Here is a 20033-nt window from a genome sequence, read left to right on the forward strand (position 1 = left end):
GTGTCCAAGGTTTTTGTGTAGTCAATGAAACAGAAGTATAGGTCTTGTTGTACGTCTACTGATCTTTCCATAACATTCCTGAGAATATAAGTGGCGTTTGGTGTTCCCTTGCCTTCGACAAAGCCGCACTGTTCTTCACTGATCTCTGGTTTAATTTTGTTATTCTGAGCATGACGATTCTAAGTAGGATTTTTGTGAAGTGGCTCATTAAACTAATTGTTCTGTGTTGTCCACACTCTGTTGCACCTGGTTTCTTTGGCAGTGCAAAGAATACTGTCTTTAAAAGATCTTCTGGTACTTTGCCACTGTTGTATATTCTATTCAATAAGATTGGAATGGATTCTCAATATTCCTGGATTTCAGTGCTTTAAAAGGGATAGAGAGGGCAGAAAAAGGGGAGGAGGGGTGGCATTACTGGTCAGGGATACTATTACAGCTACAGAAAGGGTGGGTAATGTAGCAGGATCCTCTTTTGAGTCAATATGGGTGGAAGTCAGAACAGGAAGGGAGCAGTTACTCTACTGGGGGTATTCTATAGGACACCTGGTAGCAGCGGAGATACAGAGGAGCAGATTGGGAGGCAGATTTTGGAAAGGTGCAAAAATAACAGGGTTGTTATCATGGGTGACTTTAACTTCCCTAATATTGATTGGCACCTGATTAGTTCCAAGGGTTTAGATGGAGCAGAGTTTGTTAAGTGTGTGCAGGACGGATTCCTGTCACAGTATGTGGACAGGCCGACTAGGGGGAATGCCATACTAGATCTAGTACTAGGTAATGAACCGGGTCAGGTCACAGATCTCTCAGTGGGTGAGCATCTGGGGGACAGTGACCACCGCTCCCTGGCCTTTATAATTATCATGGAAAAGGATAGAATCAAAGAGGACAGGAAAATTTTTAATTGGGGAAAGGCAAATTATGAGGCTATAAGGCTAGAACTTGCGGGTGTGAATTGGGATGATGTTTTTGCAGGGAAATGTACTATGTACATGTGGTCGATGTTTAGAGATCTCTTGCGGGATGTAAGGGATAAATTTGTCCCGTTGAGGAAGATAAAGAATGGTAGGGTGAAGGAACCATGGGTGACAAGTGAGGTGGAAAATCTAGTCAGGAGGAAGAAGGCGGCAGCATACATGAGGTTTAGGAAGCAAGGATCAGCTGGGTCTATTGAGGAATATAGGGAAGCAAGAAAGGAGCTTAAGGGGCTGAGAAGAGCAAGAAGGGGGCTTGAGAAGGCCTTGGCAGTAGGGTAAAGGAAAACCCCAAGGCATTCTTCAATTATGTGAAGAAAATAAGGATGACAGGAGTGAAGGTAGGACAGATTAGAGATAAAGGTGGGAAGATGTGCCTGGAGGCTGTGGAAGTGAGCGAGGTCCTCAATGAATACTTCTCTTCAGTATTCACCAATGAGAGGGAACTTGATGATGGTGAGGACAATATGAGTGAGGTTGATGTTCTGGAACATGCTGATATTAAGGGAGAGGAGGTGTTGGAGTTGTTAAAATACATCAGGACGGTTAAGTCCCCGGGGCTGACAGAATATTCCCCAGGCTGCTCCACGAGGCGAGAGAAGAGACTGCTGAGCCTCTGGCTAGGATCTTTATGTCCTCGTTGTCCACGGGAATGGTACCGGAGGATTGGAGGGAGGCGAATGTTGTTCCCTTGTTCAAAAAAGGTAGTAGGGATAGTCCGGGTAATTATAGACCAGTGAGCCTTACGTCTGTGGTGGGAAAACTGTTGGAAAAGATTCTTAGAGATAGGATCTATAGGCATTTAGAGAATCATGCTCTGATCAGGGACAGTCAGCATGGCTTTGTGAAGGGCAGATCGTGTCTAACAAGCCTGATAGAGTTCTTTGAGGAGGTGACCAGGCATATAGATGAGGGTAGTGCAGTGGATGTGACCTATATGGATTTTAGTAAGGCATTTGACAAGGTTCCAGTAGGCTTATTCAGAAAGTCAGAAGGCATGGGATCCAGGGAAGTTTGGCTAGGTGGATTCAGAATTGGCTTGCCTGCAGAAGGCAGAGGGTGGTGGTGGAGGGAGTACATTCAGATTGGAGGATTGTGACTAGTGGTGTCCCACAAGGATCTGTTCTGGGACCTCTACTTTTTGTGATTTTTATTAACGACCTGGATGTGGGGGTAGAAGGGTGGGTTGGCAAGTTTGCAGACGACACAAAGGTTGGTGGTGTTGTAGATAGTGTAGAGGACTGTCAAAGATTGCAGAGAGACATTGATAGGATGCAGAAGTGGGCTGAGAGGTGGCAGATGGAGTTCAACCCGGAGAAGTGTGAGGTGGTACACTTTGGAAGGACAAACTCCAAGGCAGAGTACAGAGTAAATGGCAGGATACTTGGTAGTGTGGAGGAGCAGAGGGATCTCGGGGTACATGTCCACAGATTCCTGAAAGTTGCCTCACAGGTGGATAGGGTAGTTAAGAAAGCTTATGGGGTGTTAGCTTTCATAAGTTGAGGGATAGAGTTTAAGAGTCGCAATGTAATGATGCAGCTCTATAAAACTCCGGTTAGGCCAGACTTGGAGTATTGTGTCCAGTTCTGGTCACCTCACTATAGGAAGGATGTGGAAGCATTGGAAAGGGTACAGAGGAGATTTACCAGGATGCTGCCTGGTTTAGAAAGTATGCATTATGATCAGAGATTAAGGGAGCTAGGGCTTTACTCTTTGGAGAGAAGGAGGATGAGAGAGACATGATAGAGGTGTACAAGATAATAAGAGGAATAGATAGAGTGGATAGCCAGCGCCTCTTCCCCACGGCACCACTGCTCAATACAAGAGGACATGGCTTTAAGGTAAGGGGTGGGAAGTTCAAGGGGGATATTAGAGGAAGGTTTTTCACTCAGAGAGTGGTTGGTGCGTGAAATGCACTGCCTGAGTCAGTGGTGGAGGCAGATACACTGGTGAAGTTTAAGAGACTACTAGACAGGTATATGGAGGAATTTAAGATGGGGGCTTATATGGGAGGCAGGGTTTGAGGGTTGGCACAACATTGTGGGCCAAAGGGCCTGTACTGTGCTGTACTATTCTATGTTCTATGTTCTATGTAAGATTGTTAATTTCTCTACACCAAAATCTTCCAGTGCTTCATGCAGTTCAACCGGAATGTTATCTGGTCCTGATGATTTCTCCATTTGCATTTTCATCATAGCATGTTCCACTTCTTCTTTCAGTATTGCTGGGCCCTCGTTGTTGCCAATATCAAAGCTGTCCTCTTGGTCTTTGTCGTCGTATAGGTCTTTGATGTATTCTGACCTCTTTGCATTATTTTTCCTTTTCCCATAATTGTAGAGCAGTCTTTTGCTTTTATATATCCTGTTGTTGCCCCACTTTTCTTCCAATTTCTGACCTCTTTGATCTCGTCGTGCATACGTTTGCTGTTGTTGGTCTTCTGCAATTGTTCTATTAACTCACATTTGGCCTTAAGCCACTTTTCTTTTGCTTCCTTGCACTTGGTTGTTATCTGTACATGCAAGGATACGTAGGCTTTTTTGTTTTCCTTTCATTTTCTTGTTTGCTCCATAAGATTCAGAATTTCTTCTGTCATCCATTTCTTTTCAGCTTTTTTCTGTTGTGTGGGAATCACCTCTTGAGCTGCTTGTGTTATGCTGTCTCTGAGGTTTTCCCATTGCTGTTCTATAACAGTGATGTTTTGTAGAACCTCGAATTGTTCTTCACTGTTATTTGGAATTGTCACTGTTTTTTCTCAAAAGTCCCAAATTCAGCTTTGGCTCTACTCTTGGTCTTTTAAGCTTTCTGAGTCTCAGGCACATTACGCTGATTATTGGTACGTGATCACTGTAGCAGTCTACACCTGGATATGTTTGCATGATTTCAGAGCATTCCTATACCTTCTCCTTATAAGCACATAATCAACCTGGTTTCTGGTGTTATCCCCTGGGCTCTTCCAGGTCCATAGTTTTCTTGGGTGTTGCTTGAAGATGGTATTATCAATTACATAATCTTTTTCTGTGACCCACGTAGCAAGTCGTTCACCTCTGTCATATCTCTCACCTATGCCGTAATGCCCAATATTGTCCTTGTCCCTGGTCTTGCCTACTTTTGCATTGAAGTCACCTTGAATAATGGTCATTTCTGAGCTTTTACATTGTCTTAATGCTGTTTCTAGTTTGTCATAAAATTGATCGATGTTTTCTTCACTGCTGTCTGCTGTTGGGGCATAAACTTGAATGATGTTAATGTCAAAGGTTTTGCATGTAGTTTCACAAGTAACATTCGATCTGATATTGTCCAATAGCTTTTTATTGATTTTGCATGTTCTTCATCTAACATAATTCCAGCACCTTTTTCATGTATTTCTCCTCCTGAGTAAATGATGGTGTATCCCTCGGAGCTTGTTTTACCAGCTCCTTTCCACCTCATCTCCCACATTCCCAAGATGTTGATTTTTAATCTTTCCATTTCCTGTTTGATGTTGTCCAGTTTACCAGACTGGTTAAGGGTTCTTACATTCAGGTTGTTAGTCTGATTTTTGCTTTTAATCTGCTGACAGTCGCTGGATAACGGTCGAGGTTCACCTGTGGCACATGAGATCCTCTACCAGAAGAGGCTCCTGCCATGAAGGCTCCATTCACATCTTTGAGCTGAGACCATAGTTGACTTGAGTTCATGATTGTACAAGGGAGGAACACTGAAGTGGTTTCCCGTTGCCTTCTTCAGCTGCAGTGTCCATACTGGATGGGTAACCCTGGCCATTGATCAGCAGATTCATCTACAATTGTAATTTATGGTTGTAAAACTAAAACTAAAAACGCTGGGCAGATGAATCTGCTGATCAATGGCCAGGGTTACCCATCCAGTATGGACACTGCAGCTGAAGAAGGTAACGGGAAACCACTTCAGTATTCCTCCCTTGTACAGTCATGAACTCAAATCAAAGGCACAGCAATCTCTTTCCTCGCTTCCCATAGTAACCTGGGGTATGTCCCGTCCAACCTTGGTGAATTATCTATCCTAATGATTTTCAGAAGTTCCAGCACATCTTCTTTCTTAAAGTTGACATGTTCAAGCATATCAGCCTGTTTTACACCATCCTTACAAACGTCAAGGTCTCTCTTACTGGTGAATATTTAAGTAAAGTATTTGTTAAGGACCTTATCTACATCCTTTTACTTGAGGCACAAGTTTCCTCTTATATCTCTGATCAGGCCTACCCTCACTCTAGCCATCCTCCCATTCTTCACTTTTGTGCGAAACACCCTAGTGTTTTCCTTAATGCTAATTGCTAAGGCCCTCTCACGTCCTCTTCTAGCTCTAATTCCATTCTTCAGCTCCTTCCTGGCTACCTTGTAACTTTCCAGATCCCCGTCTGATCATTGCTTCCTAAACCTTAAGTAAGCTTGTTTCTTCCTCTTGACTAGATGTTCCATATCTTGTCAACCATAGTTCCTTCACCCCACCATGCCTTCCCTACTTCAATGGGATAACCTAACTAGAACACTATGCAAGTGTTCACTAAACAATCTCTACATTTCTGTTTTGCATTTCCCTGAGTACATTAATTCCTAATTTACACTCCCAAATGTCTGCCTAATAGCATCGTAGTACTTTCCTATATCATCTGTTCCTATCCTTGTCCAATACTATGATAAAAGGTCAGGGAGTTGTGGTCACTGTTTCCAAAATGGTGACCCATTGAGAGATAGGACACTTGACCTGGTTCATTGCCTAGTACCAGTTCCAGTATGACCTCGCCTTTATTTGGCCTGTCTACGTATTGTGTCAGCAATCTTTCCTGGATGCACCTGACAAATTCTGCCCCATCTAACCTTTTGCGCTAAGGAAGTACCGATCCATATTAGGGAAGATGAAATTACCCATGACAACAACCCTGTTAGTTTTGCAGCTTTCCAAAATATGCCTCCTGATCTGTTCTTCAATGTCTAATGATATTGGGTGGTCTAAAGAATACTCTTAATGGAGTGATTGCTCCCTTCCTCTTTATGACTTCCATCCACACTGACTCAGTAGACAATCCCTTCATGATGTTGTTCCTTTCTGCAGCTGTGAGAGTATCCTTGATTAGAAATGCCACCCCCGCCACTTTTACCTCCCTTTCTGTCACTTTTAGAACATCAAAACCCCTGAAGATCCAGCACCTATTCCTGGCCTTGAGACAGCCAAATCTCTGTAATGGCGACAACTTCGTGGTTCCATATATAACATACGGAAATTCCCCAGCAGCCTTTCAAAATCCTGCCCAAGTCCATGATATAAATTTGCTGATTTAGAACAGTGGGTTAGTGAATTGTCAATGAGCCCTGGTCATTATCCTTGTGTTTTTCATATAAGGATGTGGCATGACCTATTTGGAAAGCTGTTGATCTTCTAATACATGATTTATCCCTTTCCCCTATATATTACAACCATTGATTATTTAAGATGCTCAACATCTAATCTAGTTGAATTTCAGGTTGAATATATTTCACAGGAGCAATAAAATATGTGGACTGTCAGACCAAACTGTAATCTGTACTTTATATGTAACATGGGATAGTGCAGCTGGATGTACATAAAAAAAGCACTTTGTTGTGAAATTACACAATCATTTTCTTGTTATTATGTAGGAAAATTCAACCACTTCATTGCATACCATTGGAGTGTCTTGCAAGTCATATGCATCACCCAGGATATTAGTAATCAAGCCAAGAATTCAGGGAAAAGGTATACTGTATGTTGTCTATAATCAAACCCTTGTCATTTCTCCTTTTAACTGCTCATGAAGGAGGAGCATGGGAATAATTCAAAACATCACTAGAAGTCTTGATGAATAATTTTACGTTGGTTCTGTTGAATAATTTTACGTTGGTAGGCTCTGGTTTTCTCAAATGATTTAAGCTTCCTTAACTGCTTACTATCGAAAAGGACTGATGATACTGTTTACACTTATAAATTATTGGGCATTAAGCCATATTGACACTGAGTCACCATAAAGAATAATTTGCTCTGCATTTATTTTCATTAATCAATGTCCAGAATAATAGGCAAGACAGCATTTTGTTCCTACAGCAAGAGATTCAAGTCTAAATTTTGCAGTCATGACTGAAGTGATGGTGCTAACTTCAACAGAAAGCATTTCTCTTTAATGATACAAGTTGCTATCAGCAATCTGATTAAACTCACACAGACTGCAACCAGCGCAATTTGAGAAAGGGCAAGTTGAGTCAATTTTTTAAACAGTTTATAATATTCAAAATAAATATAACTACGATAGTTGAGATATCAATTCAACAAAAAATAATTTTACAGGAATATTTGAAATGAGGGAATTACAATTCTCAAGTAAAATTAGATTTCTGAAATTTTTGCAAAACACACTTGTGGGGGGGGGGAAGAGATCAGAAAATCATGGGCAATAACTTACAGCTTTCATTCCACATGTTCATACAGTACTTCAGAAGTTGCTATCCTTCTAACAGTGTAAAGACCATGCAACAGACATTAATTACCATTTCAACTACGACATCCATGCCTTTGTTTCAAAATCCATACATTTCATTGAAGCACTGGTTAGCAAAATGGAATCATTTTAAGTAAACTTTATATATTTTATATTTGCAAAGCAGATGCCATTTCATTGGCTCTTCACTCAACCCTGGACTGACGGCAAAGATGCATACATCAGGATGCTCTTTATCGACAAAGCTAGGTATTCAATACTATTTCCTCCTTAAAACTAATCAATAAGCTTCAAAACCTTAGCAATTAGAACCATAGAACACTACAGTACAGAAAACAGGCTATTCAGCCCATCTAGTCTGTGCCAAAACATTATTCCGCTAGTCCCATTGACCTACACCGAGTCCATAACCCACCAGACCTCTCCCATCCACGTACTTATCCAATTTATTCTTAAAACTTAAGAGTGAGCCCGCATTTACCACGTCAGATGGCAGCTCGTTCCACACTCCCACAATCTCTGAGTGAAGAAGTTCCCCCTAATGTTCCCCTAAACCTTTCCCCTTTCACCCTAAAGCCATGCCCTCTCGTATTTATCTCTCCTAATCTAAGTGGAAAGAGCCTATTCACATTACTCTGTCTATACCCCTCATAATTTTGTAAACCTCTATCAAATACCTCATTCTTCTACACTCCAAGGAATAAAGTCCTAACCTGTTCAATCTTTCCCTGTAACTCAACTCCTGAAGAACCGGCAACATCCTAGTAAATCTTCTCTGCACTCTTTCAATCTTATTGATATTCTTCCTATAGTTAGGTGACCAGAACTGTACACAATACTCCAGTGTCTTATACAACCTCCCCATAACATCTCAACTCCTATATTCCATACTTTGAATGCCAGAATGCCAAAAGCCTTCTTTACAACCCTGTCTACCTGCGACACCACTTTCAGGGAATTATGTATCTGAACTCCCAGATCTTTGTTCCTCTGCACTCCTCAGTGTCCTACCATTTACTGTGTAAGTCCTACCTTGATTTGTCCTTCCAAAATGCAACACCTCACACTTGTCTGCATTAAATTCCATCTGCCACTTTCTGGCCCACCCCTCCAGCCTTCCTCGCTGTCCACAATGCCTCCACAAAGACATGTCCACAACGACGTGAACTAAGTCCTTCGGTGAAGAGCAACTGCACACCGGGTCCAAACGCTAATGCTACCGACCCCATGGCCTCCATTGAGAGCGACTGTTCACCTCCTCTGCATTCACCTCGATGCTTCAATCTTCCTCACCACTTCGAGATGGAGTTGTTCCAAGAGGCAGCTTGTGATCGTTGTCCACTTCAGGACCCTGCCTGTGGTCTTCTCCACAAGGCAGCTTGTGTTGTCAGTTCTCTCCAGGCACAGCAGAGTGCAAGGTCATTCAATCAAATTCCAATCGAACTGCACTTCACAGGCTCTAACCATTTCCATTACACAATCAAAGCAAAAAGAACAAGCAGAAGACATGGAGAAAGTGAAATAATAATTGAAGAGATTGAGTATTTGGAAGAGGTTGCCCAAGCAATCTTTGTTCGCTGGCACCATCTTAACTGGCAGCATCGATAGTGGTGGAGAGGAAACTCAGTTTTTGAAAGAGGACATCTTAGTTGTTCTGGCATAGACAGCCTCATCCTCAGAACAGATCGAGTGATGCAGAGGAACTGAGAGAAGGGAATAACATTTTTGCAAATGCCAGGTGGGAAGCCAAGACAAATGTGAGAGTCAGTGGGTGTTGGTAGATGTAGACAGAGATGGAGACTGAGATCAAGAGAGGAGAGAGAGGTGTCAGAGATGGGCCTGGACTGTTTACACACACACACCAGGACAGTTCACTCCTGCAGACATACAGGGGACAATCACCTGGGACCATCTGCACCCACAGACACCTGTCTACATCCAGCCAGGGCCACTCACAAGCAAAGACACACTGAGACCGTTCATGCCTAAAGAGGCCTGGAGTGTCAAAACCCACAGACATACCGGGACTATCCACACCAGGATAATATCCACAGGAACACCAGGACCATCCACACCCACAAAAACACCAGGATAGTTCACATCCACAAACACAACCGGTTAGCCTACATGCATTACCATCTATATCCACAGATAGACCAGGATAAGACAACTCCACAGACACGTCGGAAATGTTTACACCCACAGATACTCTGGGCAGTCCACACCCAAAGAACCAAAGTGACTATCTACATCGACCTACACACTCAGAGAGTCCACACTCAGATACACACTCAGGACTGTCCACATGCACAGGCACAATGAGTCTCTAGAATCACAGACAGAAAGGAACTATCTAGCACATAGCCACAACAGGACTATGCAGACCCACACAGACACAGGGACTGACCTATTCACAAGGACCCACATACTCACCAGGACTGTCTACACCTATTGACAACAGATTGCATATGGTTCTATGGTTCTATAAGCTTCAAAACCTTAGGAACTGGATCCTCGATTTCCTCACTTGCAGACCCTAGTCAGTTTGGATTTGCAACAACATCTCCTCCACAATCTCAATCAGAACAAGGGCATCACAAGGCTGTGTACTTAGTTCCCTGCTATACTCATTTTATACTTTTGACTGTGAGGCTAAGCACTGCTCCAATGCCATACTTAAGTTTGCTGAAGCCATCACTGTCATTGGCTGAATCATAGGTGGTGACAGATCGGCATACAGGAGGGAGACTGAAAATCTGGCTGAGTGGTGCCATAACAACAACCTCTCACTCAATGTCAGCAAAACCAAAGAGCTGATTATTGACTTTCAGGAAGGGGAAATCAGGGGTCCATGAGCCAGTCCTTATTGGAGCATCAGAGAGGTGGAGAGGCTCAGCAACTTTAAATACCTCAGTGTTAAGCATTTCGGAGAATCTGTCCTGGGCCAAGCACATAAGTGCAATTATGAGGAAAGCACATCTACTTCCTTAGAAGTTTGAAACAACTGAACTTGGGTACCTATCCTTTAAGACCTCTGTTCAAGTTCTCCTCATAGTCAATGTTATCTCTTAGAACAACTGTGGAAGCATGCAAGTCTGGAGGTGTATTAATAGCTTGCACATCTAGGAAAGTTCAGTCAGAAATTAATGAAGTTTATTTTTAAATTGGGGAAATAGAAAATAGTTCTGTAGATATTGACAAATATTTATAATACTTTTACTGATCAGTAAAAAATTTGGAAATAAGTAGTCCCAATCTATCAATTTCCATTATGTTACAGATGTTTTCAAACACAGTTAAATGATCAATAATGACCATCTGATTGCTACAGATGATTGCTATCCATCACATTTTCCAACATCAGTTGCCACTAAAAGAATGAGAAATTGTGCCTCAACAATGCCCATTACTATACAATCCGTAACATTCACAGCAAAGCCATCAAAGTTACTTTTCATAATTATTTTAGTGTAATCAAAAATATTTATTACTGTTTCTTAGAAGTTACGTTGATAATGTTAGAAAATGTGAAATAAATAGGTTCTTAAATAAATTTATGGTACAGCATCGTACTTCAATTTTTACTTTCCTTTTTGGCACTTCGTTGGCTAGCTAGCTGATCAATTTTCTTTCCCAGTTTTCTCTGTAGATGAGCCCTCTTCACTGGATCTAATGTTTTGTCTTTAGAGCCGCTGCCTGCGTATAGGATACCTTCTCTGCTGATGAGTTTTCGGGCGTGTGCTTTGGCATGTGCACTACATCCATGAACCTAGAAGGACAACAAAGATGAGAGAATTTTACACTATTCATAACATTGAGGACAGAAATGGCTGCATAATCAAGAAAAGGAAAACAATGGAAGCCATACAAGCCTAAGAATCTTGCTTGAGAAGTATTGAGAAGATCAAATCCTAAGTGGTCATCCAAATTTCTCAAATGAAAATCTTCACTAAAAACAATATGAGTGATGGGAATATAAAAACACTGATCAGGCATCACCCACAAGAGGAAAATAAAGTAATATTTACAAATGCTGCACATCATAATTCCACAACGATACCAGGGTAGGTGATGACAAAAAAAATTACATAGCAGTGGAAAGATTGCAGAAAAGTTTACAAGGGTGTTCCCAGGACTTGAGGGATTGAGTTACAGGGAGATGTTGGTCAGGTTAGGGTTTTATTCCTTGGAGCGTAAAAGACCGTGAAGCGATCTTATCGAGATGTATAAACTTATGAGGGGCATACAGTAGATAGAGTGAATGAACTCAATTCTTTGTCCTCAGCATTGGCAAATCAAGAACTAGAAGGGGGCATAAGTTTAAGGTGAGAGGGGAAATATTTAATAGGAACTTGAAGGGCAACTTTTTTTTCCCCCCCACAAAGGATGATATTTATGTGGAATGACCTACCAGAAAAAGTGGATGAGGCTGGTAAAGTAACAACTTTTAAAAGACAGTTGAATAGGTTCCTTAAGGTTGTTATAGCCAGGGCTGGTAATGGGGACAAGCTCCCACTACCTATTAAATGCTCCCAATGGCATGCATCTCAAATTGCCTCTGACAACCAGGTCCAGCTCCTGGCCTTCATGTATGGTTTAGCTACTAAGTCCGATGGAACCGTTTCCACTGACAGGAGAAGAGGCGAAGGCAAGTTACGGGCGCCTTAAAACAAGTCGCTTCAGGCAGATGGGGCTCATCAGCTGTGGTTGGCAGCTCATCTAGGAGAAGGAAAACTCTGATCTCAAACCTCTGCTGCCTTGTGGCTATCCTCACTCATGGGGAATACTTCAGGAGTGAACCCTGAGGGAAAACTCCAGAGCTGGAGTCCCCAAGGGAGTCCTACATTGAGTTCAAAGCTGATTGGCAACTGCTCCAACACTGCTGGTACCAAACTGTATCAGTCTCTGCCATTCCTTTGGGTTCATCAAATGTGTGTGGTGGTGGGGTCTTGCTAAATTGGCGACAGCTGGCTCTCCATATCGTACTGCTCAGGTTTGCGTATCTCAACAGCTAGGACACAATATCCATGGTCAATTCTGACCAATGGAGGCCTCAACAACTGAATAGGTACCTGAATGAGGAAAGATGAAGAAGTTATGTGCTAATATGAAGGAAAATGGGACCAGCTTGGATAGACATTTTGGTTATCATGGACCAGATAGGCCAAGGGGCCTGTTTCCATACAACTACACTGTATATTGTTGGAAAGGAAGGAGATAAAGAATTCCAAACACTTCTGTAATCTTAAATTTTAATTCCTTCTTCTGAAATATGAATATTATAGCTGCAGTGGGTTCTATCCACAACATGTAGTATGACAATTTGTTATCTACTTTTTCAAACCTAAGCACTGTCACCAAGAGGGAAGAGGGCAGTGATTGCATAGGAATTCCATCAATAACACACTGGTTCAAATTACTGTTGATTTGAATCAGTACATCATCACTATTTCTTGTGTACTGCACCACTGGATTTTCCTGGCGAAGATGGTGCTGGTGAGACACGCCAGTGCTTTGCAGACAGTTAACAAACTACTGACAATTCTACTAATACACTTTCTTAGGGCTACGATCACTGCAATCCGCAGCCTTTCATTTGCTGTTGGGAGGTGTGCTTTTGAACAGTCTGCATGACCTGGTGGTGTTGTGGTATCCTGTAGGGTTTGGCGAACTGGACTCTCGAGAATACAGTTACAGCCGGGGCGGCCATTGCTGGAGTGGATTTTGGGGCCAGACTGAGTGAAGGCCTGGGCCCAAACCCGAGAGCAGGTAATGAACCTATCTTTGGCCAATTTAAGCGCCAAGCCAGTTTAAAAAGTTTAAGATTTCGAGGCTGAGGGCAAAGGACTTCTCTGTGAGGCTTTACTTGCCTCAGCACTGAACCTAGCTCCATGGCTGTGGCCTGCAGCCATCGGGCTCCTGGACCAGCTGCAGCACTGAATTGGCTAAGTATCTGTGGACTTCCTTTCAGGGACTCTGCTGTTCATGTTCTGTGGATTGCTTGATTGCTCTTTTTTTATTGTTTGCATGATTTCTCCGCACGCTGTATGTTTGACTGTCATTTTGGTACGGGTTTTTTCGTGAATACTATTGTGCTTCTTTGTTTTGTGGCTGCCTGCAAGAAGACAATATACATTGTCCTGCAGATAAAAGGGGTGCTGTTGTAGTGTGGCAGACTGACCTCTACCTTCCTGAGGCCAGGTGGCAACTCTCAAACCCCTTGAATGGATCCCACTTCAGACCATCAGAAAACTGCCTCTAACACCATCACTGACCTCATCAACTCTGGCAAACTCCTGTCCACTGCCACCAAACTCATAGTTTGCTTCCACCTCCTACCTATTATCTACAAACCTGACTGTCTGGGTGGGCCCAATGATTCTGCCTGTGCCTGCTCCTGCTCCAATGAACTCATGTCCTAACACCTCGACTCCATTCTAACCTCCTTGGTACAGTCCCTTCCCACCTACATCCACAATACTTCTCACGCTCTTCAATCTGCTTAGTATCTTTCAATTCACTGATCCTGACCACCTTATTTTCACCATGGACGCTCAGTCCCTATATACTTTTATCCCCTATCACAAAGGCTTTAAAGCTCTCCCTTTTTTTCCCTCAATAAAAGAACCAACCAGTTCCCTCCATCACTACCCTCCACCGTCTGGCAGAATTGGTCCTCGCCCTCGACAACTTTTCCTTTGGTTCCTCCCAATGCTCCCTCTATCTTGACCAGAAGCAATGACCAGCGTGCTATGCTATGCAATTTTTTTGCCCAGTGACAGCAACATGTGTGCTCTGAATTTTATATATAGAGATACTCATTTTAACAGCTAGCAAAATACTGTCAATAAGAACTTTGATCTATTCTCGGTTTGATTGTTTTCACTCTCGTTCATTTGCACTCTTACAAAACATATGTAGCAGGCCTGTAGCGGGTAACAAAGGACTTTCTTGCCAGAGCTTTTGACTACCGTCCATATGTGATTTGCTTGCTAAATGATGCTTTGAACAGTCAAGTTTGCAAATATCACTCCACTTTTTCTCACTTGCAAATTCTCCAGCAACTTTTGCATTGTGACAATACACACAAGTAACACCAGTTTCTGTATCGTACATAAATATTTCTCATAGCTGCACGTTCCTGACCCCATGAGCTTCCAGTGTAGCCATTTCTACTGTTCCATTAAGCCATTCCGCTTTAAATGAGCAAGCAGATCTTTTGTGCTTCATGCCCTTTGCTTCTTTGGAATTCAAAATAATGAATCCATAATTTCTTTAATAAAACAGTATAAAAAAGCCATTTCTAAAATCTGTAAACAAATCATTGCAAACTCCATGATTGCAAACACCGTCCGCATCAGAAACTGAAAAAGGAAATGGGATTATGTACATTTGTGAAATATACTTAACATGCCACCAAGGTAGAGGGTGACAATCTTTTGTGCGCAGTTTAAATTCCTCTGCGCACTAGTAGCAAAAGGTGTGTGCATGTACAGGGGTGGAGCTAAGCAGTAACTCCTTTGCTTGAATCTTCAGAAACAGCTCTTTGATATCTCTTTTTTTTCCTTTTCAAGGTTCTTTTGAAGATCCTGACCTGGAATTACACTCTGACTTTGGTTCTTTGCGGGAATGGGACCCGTTCTCAGGGCCACATGACCGGGTGCTTTTTGATGTCCCAAGGACGCAGCCTGGAAGGCTCGAGCGCCTTCAGGGTGCCAGATTTTCGTGGCTCTAGAGACGGGCTGATTCTAGGCTGGTGCCCCTGAGTGAAGCGTTGCGGAAGAACACGGAACATCGGAGTAGCAGCTGTGTGGGTTGTGTGTCCAGAAAGCTGTGCCTTTCTGCGACCAACTCTCTGGGCGCAGAGCTCAGAAAAAGCGACGTCACAAACTTTTAACATCGTAAATCAGCAAGTTGCTTGTTATATCTCCCCTCTTGCTGTGAAACGGGGACACCTCTTTTTCCCTTATCAGGGAGAGAGACAGCCTGTGGTATGAGGAATTATCGGGTAAATGAGCAGCTTTTGGGGTACTGCAAATCTGTGTCATTATTGATGCTTGCTGCACACTTGAGTGCTCGGTGGAGGGCACTGATGCTTTTCTGCTGGTCGGGGGGGAGGTCATTGCCTTTCTGCTGCTTGTGCGTGAGAGGATGAATTGGTGGGGGGGCTTTGGGGTTCGAAAGTTTTAACTGTCATTCATTCTTTGGGGCACTCCTCTGTTTTTGTGGATGTTTGCGAAGAAAAAGAATTTCAGGATGTATATTATATACATTTCTCTGATATTTTGAAACCTTAGGCAGAATGTTGGCTCCTCCCACTTTGTCCACAAGAGTGTCTTTGCCACAGGTTTTTAAGAAGGGATTTAACTTGCACAGGAGGCAATTCAGAGATTTACTAGATTTATTCCTGGGATGAAAGGAGCTATCTTGGAGGAAAATTTAAGCACAATCTGCTATAATCATTGGTGTTTATGCAAGAGAGAGATGATCTTATTAAAGCATATATAGATTTCCAAGGAGGTATAGCAAGATAGATGCTGAGATGTCTTCCCTTTTGAAGGAATATAGAATTAGAAGGCATAGTTTCAGAATAAAGAATCATCAATTTAAGACAAAATTGACAAAGAATTCCTTCTCTTGGAGGGTGGCGAATCTTCAGAACAGTGGGGGGGCTGAAGTAAAGATCACCATAAAAAGACCTTTGATCTATCTGTAAGGGAACCAAGGGCAATGGGAAATAGGCAAGAAAATGGAGCAAAGAACATTGTCAAATTAGCCAGGGCAAAGAAAGCTCATGGCCAACTATACACCTGTTTATTATGTTCTTACATATCACCTCTTTCTCAAGGATAATCTGGACTAAATGACAAATGTCAGATTGATATTGATGCAAATATTCACAAATATTAAATTTTGAAGTACTGAAATAACTAAGAATGAATAGGAGTGAGTCATTTTGACATGATACAGAAGTATCCAATTCAACTATCTGACTCATAATTTAATTCAATACACTGGTGAAAGAGTTAATATTTGCTTTTAATGATAAGCTCTTACCTCAGGGATGTGATGGCTGAGGCAGTAGCGTTTGTTACAGTGGATACAATGTTGGCCAATGGTACGAATACTCTCATTGCACTTTAAATAAGCACAAATACCGTCTGCTTTTATTGTTGCAGCAATAAGCGCATCGAAGTCCTCTTCTACCCCACTTGCAAGGCCATCTTTGGTTTTCCCTATGAAACAAGCAGTTAGGGATGAAGGATTCCTTTTTGTTTGATCTACAGTAAAATAGTGAAAAAACATACCCAAATTGTTGCAGTTACAATGCCAAGTTTCACTGCTAAACCGAAATGACATTTCATATTTCAGATAGTTTGGTCATAAAAAAAAATTAAGCATTCCCACAACACAGTCACTTAGAATATTGTAGGTATTTTTCAATGAGGTTAACGTACTGCTCATCAAATTTAACTGCGGACAAGACAATAGACAGTAACTAAAGCAGATACTAATTAATAGAATAAAACATGTTTTTTAACATTATATCACACTATCAAGTAGTTACTTTTGCAAATGAAAATTCTTTAATGTTACTGAAATGAACTATTTTCTTCAATATATAAAATTACTTTAAAGAATAGTTCTATACTAACAGATTCTACATTGGATAAATTCTGGCTTATGCAAGACCAGTGATTTGTTATATATTAACAATGAGCAGAGTAGACTGAAGGTTTGCGAAGTACTAGGTTATGCAAACCCACCATGGTCAATACAAATCCTACTAAATCTGTTCATAGATTAATAAGATACCTTTAAATCAATTTAAAAAGAATATTAAGGACTGCATTTCAAGAACGGGACCAAGTTGTGAAAGAAATACTTAATTTGGCAAGAACAAAGCAGTAATAAATATCAAAAATATATGGTAAGAATTTTGATAGAACTAAATATTCAACCCTATTTATCAGAGGTAAGGCTTTCATTTCTATAAACTCTACTCCACTAGTCCTTAAAACATAATTTTTAAAGCAAGATCAGCAGCTTGATTTTTCTTTAAGAAGCAATACAAATACATACCATGTTTTTTATTTTTTGATTTCAGAGAAGCAGTGTTAGTAGAATTCTGCTTCTGCCTTGCTTGCTGCTCTCTCTTGGCTTGTTCCCGCTGCATCCTTTCAATATGCAGTGTCTTTAGATCCAGCTTAGATTGAGAAGCACAAGAACTAATGTCCTGTGGTCCTTCCTTCGTGACAAGAATCTGTTCTTTTTCATTTTCCACAGAAATCTGAGGGACACAATCACTCTGTTTGGGAGGCACATCCACCCACTTTTGGTCTACCTGACTGTGGAGCTGTTTTTGACTTTCCATGAAACCTGATTTAGCCACAACAATAAACCTGTCTCTGTTTTCACCCACACTAAAGTGATCAAGACCAAGCTCTTCTGCTATCTGGTGCACTAATAAACGGTCATGAGAATTGAGTGATGAAGGAAATTCAAATTTACTTGTTGCATTATCCTCCATAAATTGCATTATTTGCTCCTTAAGCTTCCCAGAGTTATCTTTTACATTTATAGTCTTGGTATTTTTCTCTATTGTTTCTGAAATGACATTCTCTTTCTGTATTTTGCAACTTTCCTGATCTGCATTCTTCTTTCTAATTTCCACTTTTTGACTGCTATGGTTTGCTGAATCTTTATTTACTTTTGAGACCATCACACTTTTGTTGCTATTTGAGCCCTTGCCGCTTTTTTGCACTAAATAATCTTTTGTTTTATTTTGTTCATCTGGAAGGACTGGATATGAGTAGTGTTCTGACACAATGTCATCACAGTATTCAAAGGCAGTCCGTACTTCCCCGTGTTCTGTGATGTAGTCGACCAGGGTTTTCAAAAATGGGTGAGTGCTGACCGTGACTGCATCACAAACCACCGTCAAGTGGCGTCGCGCACGAGTTACTGCTACATTTGTTCTTCGGTCTTCAGCCAGAAAGCCCACTTCACCTGAAAAATGGATCAAAATGCTAATACTCTTAAGGGAGTGATGCAACCATAACAAAACAGCGTAGAAACTGACATTGGTTACTCAGAATGGACAGCTTCTCTGGAACAGTTGAGTACAATTCTTACCCAAAAGTCAATTCTATTGAAGGCAGTGGAAGTGAATCTTGGTCTGAATTTGTAACATGTAATTGATAGAATATCACTCATTTTATGGCTCTTCAACCTTGCATGGTTCCTCAACATTGCAACCCAGATTAACTTCAACTCCGCAATATCATTAAGCTGGTAAGACTCCAAAGTAGATTTATTAGAATAGTGCCAAGACTCGAGGGCCTGAGTTAAAGGGAGAGGTTTGGTAGGCTAGAATTCATTCCTTGGAATGTAGCAGATTGTAGGTGGACCATAAAGAAATACTGTAAACAGTGTGAATGTTACAGTCTTCCTTCCTAGAAAAGGGAAGCAAAAATTAGAAGGCATAGGTTTAAGATGAGGAGGACATTTTTAAAGAATAATTAGGGGCAACTTCTTCATGCAGAGGCAGATGCATACATGGAATGAGTTGCCAGAAAGGAGCTTAGGCAGGGAAAGTATCATTCAGAAGACATTTGAACAGGTGGGCACCGCAGTTGGCGTGGACGATTTAGGATACAGAGTCTGTTACCATGCTGTATTATTCTTTGACTGCAGAGATCTCATGGTCAAACACAATGGGGAGAAATGAAAAAGGGCAACACCTGAAACACCTGCAATGGACAACTTCAGCTGAAATAAATTTAATAGACCCCAGTTCTTTGATTGATTAATCTCTGGAATAAATCACCTAGAAAATGCATGTCAAAGCAATAAATTTCTATTGAAGTCCAAATATTACAAGTAATAGAATAATAGAGTACAAGAGATGGCCATTAAACCTATATTGTCTGTACCTGCTCTCTAACAAGCCTTAAAGTCGCTAGCTAATTTGCCACAGCTGTGCAAATATTTCCTTCACTAGAATATCTCCAGGTCCCCGTGAAAATTATGCCAGAATCTGCTTCTGCTGCTTTTTGACAATACATTTTTGAATACCATTAGCTCATCTAAGTCTGCTGATTAACAACTTACTTGCCTAAGGAAACAACCTATTTTTTATTTATTATCAGTTACTTACAATTTATATTACCTTTATTATATCAACTCCAGTTTACTTAAAGACTCTACCTCAATCATATTCAGAGGAAGTATTTAAGCCACTTCAAAATATTGCTCACTGCCCACATAAGCCAAGTATGAGACTTTATGCTAACTTTTGCTAAGTCAGGCAGTACCGGAGGATTCAGAACACATTGTCAAAGTTGACATGTATCTGAACAGGTGCCAGTTAATTCACAGAACCAACATGCATTGAAAAAGTGAAGATAAGCAATTAAAAAGAAGATAATCATTGGAACTTTGTCAAGATGATGACTAGATTTTTGCTGTGATATTTGACATTCTTCATTCAAAAATCATTGCTCTCTGTAATTTTGAATGCACAATGCATATTATTTACAGCAAATACATCTAACAAAACTACAAAATATATTCAAAAAATTCATTCATCATTC

The 20033-nt window shown here is 41.2% G+C and overlaps 1 protein-coding gene across 1 annotated transcript in view; it reads right to left on the bottom strand.

Annotated features, from left to right (window-relative positions):
* Nucleotides 1-10897: 10897 nt before the first annotated feature.
* ighmbp2 (immunoglobulin mu DNA binding protein 2) overlaps nucleotides 10898-20033 on the bottom strand; it is an 86279-nt gene continuing 77143 nt past the window's right edge. The window contains exons 15-17 of the mRNA XM_072272259.1: nucleotides 17521-18447; nucleotides 16495-16673; nucleotides 10898-11206 (exon numbers count right to left, since the gene is read on the bottom strand). Of these exons, the coding sequence (XP_072128360.1) occupies nucleotides 11012-11206; nucleotides 16495-16673; nucleotides 17521-18447 (1301 nt within the window). The 3' untranslated portion in view covers nucleotides 10898-11011. The remainder of the gene's footprint in view (nucleotides 11207-16494; nucleotides 16674-17520; nucleotides 18448-20033) is intronic.

Source organism: Mobula birostris, chromosome 11, assembly GCF_030028105.1.
Source record: "Mobula birostris isolate sMobBir1 chromosome 11, sMobBir1.hap1, whole genome shotgun sequence".
Classification (NCBI taxonomy): Eukaryota; Metazoa; Chordata; class Chondrichthyes; order Myliobatiformes; family Myliobatidae; genus Mobula; species Mobula birostris.